Source organism: Poecilia reticulata, linkage group LG12, assembly GCF_000633615.1.
Source record: "Poecilia reticulata strain Guanapo linkage group LG12, Guppy_female_1.0+MT, whole genome shotgun sequence".
NCBI lineage: Eukaryota > Metazoa > Chordata > Actinopteri > Cyprinodontiformes > Poeciliidae > Poecilia > Poecilia reticulata.
The window spans coordinates 21,201,188-21,207,978 of NC_024342.1; the positions used below are offsets into that span (position 1 = coordinate 21,201,188).

General features: G+C 37.7%; 1 protein-coding gene across 2 annotated transcripts in view; it reads right to left on the bottom strand.

Annotated features, from left to right (window-relative positions):
• Positions 1 to 4,325: 4,325 nt before the first annotated feature.
• The window catches only part of st8sia3 (ST8 alpha-N-acetyl-neuraminide alpha-2,8-sialyltransferase 3), a 9,872-nt gene continuing 7,406 nt past the window's right edge, over positions 4,326 to 6,791 (bottom strand). For both annotated transcript variants that reach the window (XM_008424566.2, XM_008424567.2), the window contains one exon: positions 4,326 to 5,482. In XM_008424566.2, coding sequence (XP_008422788.1) covers positions 5,200 to 5,482 — 283 coding nt within the window. In that variant the 3' untranslated portion in view covers positions 4,326 to 5,199. The remainder of the gene's footprint in view (positions 5,483 to 6,791) is intronic.

Consider the following 6,791-nt stretch of genomic DNA (forward strand, 5'->3'; position numbering starts at 1 on the left):
TCTCTCTGGATCACCAAGTTTCAGGACGTCACCATGGAAACATGAAGATTCATTGTTTCACTCAAACACTGTAAAAACACAAAATCAAGTATTTTTCTTCAGTTTCCAGTGAAAATATCTTAGTTAATAAGACAAAATGAATAATATAATTATAATAATATATAAAAACTCGTGATTGAAGCTTCTTCTCAGTCAATAATTCCTTAAAATTGATTAAAATTGATTAATTATTATTTCAGTTATAAAATGTGAAAATGTCTCGTCATAAAATGATCAATATTTAGAAATTTAAAYAAACTTCTGTGTCTTGATAGTTTTTTATTTGAGATATTTACAAACTAAACCAAAATATTTTAAGATTTTGTGTTTTTGCAGTGAATTTTTTGAAAATTCTTTTTGAAAATAGTTAAATTTTTAAATTTTTATCTCTTTATGATCCAAAATGAAAGTCAAAATTAAATGAATGGAATATAAAACATAAATTTTTAACTTTTTTAAAGGTTCAGTTTATATTTATAATTTTTTTTTTGGTTTGTTTATTAAAAATTTCTTGAGTTTTGATTCTTTTTTCCATCTGGATCTTTTCTGGTTCTGAATCGAGTCGTTTTCTCCTGCATGTTGTTCTGCAAGAGGTCAGAGGTCAGAGGTCAGTGACCTCAGTCCAATCTGACCCAGATTCCACAGGAACCTGAAACCATCGTTTTATTGATCTGAGGATTTTAAGAAGCAGCTGATCAGAAGGTGATGAAGACGAGCGGATGATGAAGGTCTGCTTGGACTGGTGAACTGGTGAACTGATGAACTGATGAACTGATGAACTGAACTGGTGAACTGATGAACTGATGAACTGATGAACTGGTGAACTGGTGAACTGATGAACTGGTGAACTGATGAACTGGTGAACTGATGAACTGATGAACTGGTGAACTGGTGAGCTGGTCAGTTGAACTGCTGTTGTCCAAGCTGCGGTTCGGGGTCCCTGAAGGGACTTCAGACTCGGCGCCACCTGGACGTCGTCCATCAGGTGACTAAAGGTTGGGAGACGTGGACGAATCGATAGAGACAAACGTCCAGGATGACGTCCTCTGATAGGACAGACGCAGGACGCCGAGTCCAACCGGGGGAAGAAAAAAACATCTGTCTTCTATTGTTCTTTCATTGTGTTTTTATTCCTTTTTCTTTCTTTCTTTCTTTCTTTCTTTCTTTCTTTCTTTCTTTCTTTCTTTCTTTCTTTCTTTCTTTCTTTCTTTCTTTCTTTCTTTCTTTCTTTTTCATTCTCTTTCTTTGTTCTTTCATTGTCTGTTTTTATTCCTTTCTTTTTCTTTCTTTCTGTCCATATTTCTGTTTTTCTTTTTCTTTCTATCTTTTTTCTCTCTCTCTCTCTTTCCCTTTGTTTCTTTCTATCTTTACTTCCTCCTTTTATTTCTTTTTGCTTGTCTTTCTTTCTCTTTCTTGTCCATTTTGTGTTTATTCTAATATTTTCTCTCCTCAGGATCTAAATCTCCTCCCTTCTTTCCTTTCATCCTCCACTCATYTCCCTCTGAATCTCTTCTTTCTCTTCTTCTATGGTTCTCCATTTTAACCTTCGCCRGCTTTTAAAAAGTCGCTCTAAACGACGTAAAGATCTAAGAAAAGAGAAATGATGGAAACACGGAGCAGTTATTGACTTTATTCGGTGATTAAATGGTTAATACAGAGTARATACAGTTTATTTCAAGTATTGATTAATTGAAACATTTTTAAACTACAGTTTGTTTGTGTGACGTCTAAATGTCTCTATTGTAGTTAATCTGATGCTAAATGCTAAATAATAAATTCTACTGAAACACAAACATGTTAGAAAATAACCCACTTTAACCGACTTCATGAATAATTAATCATGTTGCAAAACAATATTTCCCCTTTTCAGCAAGATTAAAACAATCTTTTTCGTCAAAGACACGTTTCTAGTCATGTTTGTAWTTTTGTTTACAAACAAAAGYTGAAAAATAAACGAAGGYAAAAAGCAGAAGCTTACAAAAATAGACCCAGTTTGGGTTAATTTCACTCAAACATGGCAGSACATATAAAAMCACAACATCCTCACCYGCAAGGAAAACTAGCATGTTGCTAATCATTCACATTTAACGAGCCTAAGGTTCATCCAGCAGATTTAAAGGGCTGATAAAAATTAATAACAAGAAAGAAGGTTTTAAATCAGAATCACTCTTTGACAATAATCAGTTAATTAAAATGTTAATAAAAGAAGCAGGTGGCCAAATATATCAAATGTACTTCATTTATAATTTCATTTAAAATTTGATACATTTATTGATTGGGTTTTGCTTTATGGAGATGAATTTTTATTGATTTTTTTTTTATGACCAATATTTTTTAGGAGGGGGCCATGGCCCCCCCGAGCCCCCCTCTTAGGGTCGCCACTGCTGAGAAGYACCAAAAAAACACATTCTGCTTTAATACAGTCAGAAAAACCTGAGAATGAACATCCACAACATTTCCACCAACTTTCCAATTTACCCCATAAACAAATGGATCAAAAATGASCCAAACCATTTTTAATTAGCCCAATTTAGCTCATATTTAGCTGAAAACATGACAAAATGCAAGGAGAATTATGTGTTTTCCATCACTGAGTCATCGACTGTGACAAATTGTGGCTTTAATTCTCTTAAGTGCTTTCGTTTTAAATCGACTCCCCCTTGTAAAACCAAGCAAATGCTTGGCACAAAGTCATTTTCTCCATCATTGTGTTGCGTTTCGCGTCTGTACTGGTAGATTTAAACGCGATCCGGCCCGTCCRGCGTGGACGTCCAGCACCAGCGCAGGAGGTAGAGCGTTCTGCGTGTGGAGGTCAGGCTGATGGATGGAGGCGCAGCACATCCAACTGGCCCGTTGTTGCCGTCTCCTCGTAGATTTATAATCTAGCAGCAACACTTGCTGGCCTTGGTTTTAGCAGGTTTACAGGTACACAACATAACGGCAGCYAGTTTAGATTTAAGTCACGGAAGATTGAAAAAATAATAATAATTACTCCAAAGTTTTAAACATGCAACGAAACAATTCTGTCAATTTGTCAAGGAGTTCTACTAAATGAAGATTAAAATAACGTAAAACAATCCATTTCTGACAGCTAACGGTTGTTTTAAGCTAACATTTGAGCTCATTTAAAAATATAAATGTTTGTTTAATGTAATCACTAGATCAAAGCAACAGTTTTTCAAGGAAAAAAAACTGATTTAGTGAGCAGAACACTGCAACAGAAGCAGCTACTTSCATACAGCTAGCAATGGCACCAGCTAGCAAACATTAGCATTCCTCCCGGCGCTCAGAGAAACCATAACAAATATGCTTTTTATTATTATTTATTGGGCTTTAATCGTTGTTGTAAAACTGTGTAATAAAAGTGGGAAACTTATTGTTAGCAAGTAGGTGGCTTGTTAGCTTTTATTCTAGCCAACCAACATTAGCTTTCTAAGGCTGCGAGCTATCCAGGAGGAAGTGATTAAATATAATCTTAATTTAATTAGTTTTTCAGAAAACTAACAACAAAATGTCCAGCTAACAGCATAAACCTGGCTACATGASTGGAAAACAGAYGACTGTCTCYCTAACAAGCATAATGGCAGCTAACTGCTATTAGCTTATGGCACTASCTTCTGAACATTAGYAATCATTTACGGCAGCCGCCATTAGTAAATCTTTGAATGTAACTTTTGGATTATTGAAGGCTTAAATTATAACGTGTTTAAGAAGAAGTAGATGAATTACAAAAAGAAACAAAAAGGCCACTAAGCATAGCTAGCATAAATTAGCAGCTATCAGACTTTTAGCAAACTAAAGCTGCTAACAAACCATCAGAAAATTGATTATTGTCACGCTAAATAAAAATGGCAGTTAGCTGTTATTAGCTAGCATTTTGCCGAGGTTTGTTTTTAATTTCATCTTCATAGTAACGCTACTGGTTTTACGTTGCTTTGTTTCCCGTTTTAATGGTTCAAGTTTACTAATGACACTCGTTTTGCATTTTGGTGTTTTACCTTCCGTATTTGTATTAAAACCCTGACTTGGTCCACTCCAGGACAGTCTTGATTTTTTTCCAAAGCTCTCAGTCTGGATGCTAACTAACTCCACAAATGTTTTCTGCCCACCTAAAAATATCAAGATGGTCAAAAGTTCAGATTTTATATATAGCAAATAAAACCAACACAACAAAAAGCCCAGTGTTAATTTAACTCTGAAGAGTGTGGACTATATAAACACTGAAAATGTGTTGATATCAACTCTGTGGGAGTTAACATAATTCCCAGTGTTGATTTAACTCCCACAGTGTTGATATTAACACTTTTTTCCAGTGTTTATATTGTCCACACTCTTCAGAGTTAAATTAACACCAGGCTTTTTGCTGTGAACAGAAACGCAGAAATAGAAAACAGCTTGATAAATGTTTCATTTTAAACGATAGAAAACAACAAAAGCTTCAGCGTTTTGGATTGTTGCCGTTTGCAGATTCTTTCCCAGAGCTGCAGCCGTTTCCTCACCTCAGTGAAGTCGGCAGCCCACCTTCTTCAAATCCAACAAAATCTACGTTTGTGCAGCAAAAATTTGCTTTTGTGACGCTAGCATGTCAAAGATAAATGCATCCAGAGGTCAGAGGTCAACCAGCTCCAAAACGAAATCAAACAAAATTGGTGTCAATCAACTCTGCTGCGTTTGTGCTGCAGCAAATTTAATTTGTGCCGCTTATGGCTTTAAAGATATTGAAGAAAGTTTAAAGGTCAGAAGGTCAACYGGCCCAGAGACAACAAAACTGGTGTTAAACGTTTGTGCAGCAAAGATTTTAATTTGTGCTGCTGTCATTTTTAAAATATTAATAAGAAAGTTTCCAGAGTTCAAACATCCCTTAGTCSCATTTACAGAACAATGAATAAACTTTCATTAAGGTTTTCTAAGCAAAAGAAGCACAAATAAACATTTCTGAAGCACAAACGCAGCACAAAGGTTTGATGCTAATTTTATGCTAATTATGCTAATTTTGTTAGCTTTGAAGCAGGTTTGGGGAAATTCACTCAGGTCAGTTACGTCTCAGCCCTGATTTTGCTTTCTTCCAGGTCCGGTGCTTTCCGTAATTGGACCGTAGTTTGGGCGTAGTTTGGGCGTAGTTTGGGCGCTAGCTGTGCCGGTTAGCCCTGAATCCAGGCGCTAAGCGCAGTGCGACAGGCTGAGCTTCAGCAGGCCCTCGCTGTGCATCCGGTGGAGCAGCTTGAACTCGGCCGGCAGCTGGTGGGACTCCTGCCACTTGGTGGTGAACTTGGTGCCCTTCTTGTCGTAGTAGTGGTACGGCAGCTCCTTCCCGGTGTTGGGGTCCCAGCCGAAGGGCCAGAACCCGTACAGGTGGACCTGGTCGCACATGGAGGACGCCAGCGTGTACATCAGGATCCCCGTGCTCAGGCGCTTCGGAGACAACTGCTTGGTTTTCCAGTAGCTGCAGAGGAAAGAGCAGCAGACATTTATATTTGGAAATTATGATCTAATTAAAAAAACTCATGTTGCTCATGTTAATAAGCCAAAAATGATTTTCTTTCAACCAACATTTTTTAAATCCATCAATCAAGTTGGTTTTTATAGCACATTTCAGCAGAAAGGAGCTTTATGTCATAAAAACAAAGCCATAGAAAACTGTCAACAAGAAATAGGAGCCTGATATAAATCAATATTGATATAAAAGTTATAGTTCCACTTATAACAAGACATTTTGTCTAAATTTTAACATTTTTATCTGTGCAACCGGCCCTTTAAGGGGCTAAACGAGGCTGGTGTGAATTCATCATTTATCTTATCCAAGTTATTGGAGTTCAGCCCCTGGATTTCCTTCATTCTGATTGGTTGGTGGCTGGCAGTAGGCGGGGCTTGCAGGCCCTTCCACCGATTGACAAAGAGAGGAAGAGTAAAAACATCTTCTTCTTCTCCTGATGTTTCCATCACTGTGCCTCTCAGAGGGGGAGACTCTCCACACCGACACGGACAAAAGCGTCCAGGAGTCCTGGAGCTAATTCTCCCTCTGCAGGCAGATTTAATGGGATTGTTAAAGATTATGTTACTGTTACAAGCAGCCTGATCATCTGAGACACCGTTAAGCGCCGGACCGAAATCCCCTCCACGGTTTCAGCCGCCTTTCAGTCCCTTCCTTAAGTAGCCGCTAACTCATAATCCGGCTTTGAGGCTGAAGCTCCTCTGTGCTGTAAACAGAAAGCGACGCTACGACATGTTAGCTTCTGGAAACGACTGGAAACAGGATCTGGACAAAACGGTGGCCTTACTTCACAATCTGAAGGCTTCATGCAYCTGGTAAAAGTATTTACACCCCTAAACTGGTCAATACATCATCTGAATATCAATGACATGCAGCTATAGAGAAACGGATATAAAGTTTCCTCCACGTTTTTCAGATTTAATCTGTCACATTCACTGCTTTGTGTTGCTCTGTCACATGAAACCCCAATAAAATCAGCTGAAGTTTATGGTTGGAACGTCACAAACGTGGAAAAGTAGAAGCAGCATCAAAGCTTTTGGAAGTGATGAAACATTAACATATTTTTATGTTTCTATGTTAAAAAAAATGTAATTAATATTTCTGCTGTTCACAGCTTCTCCAGCAGTGGAGTTAGTGCAAATCGCTAACTCCAGTAGCGCAAATCGTAAAAATTAGTTCAGCTAATGCTAAGACGCTATACCATCATGGTGTTTAGAAGACGCTAATGCTAAGGCGCTATACCATCATGGTGTTTAGAAGA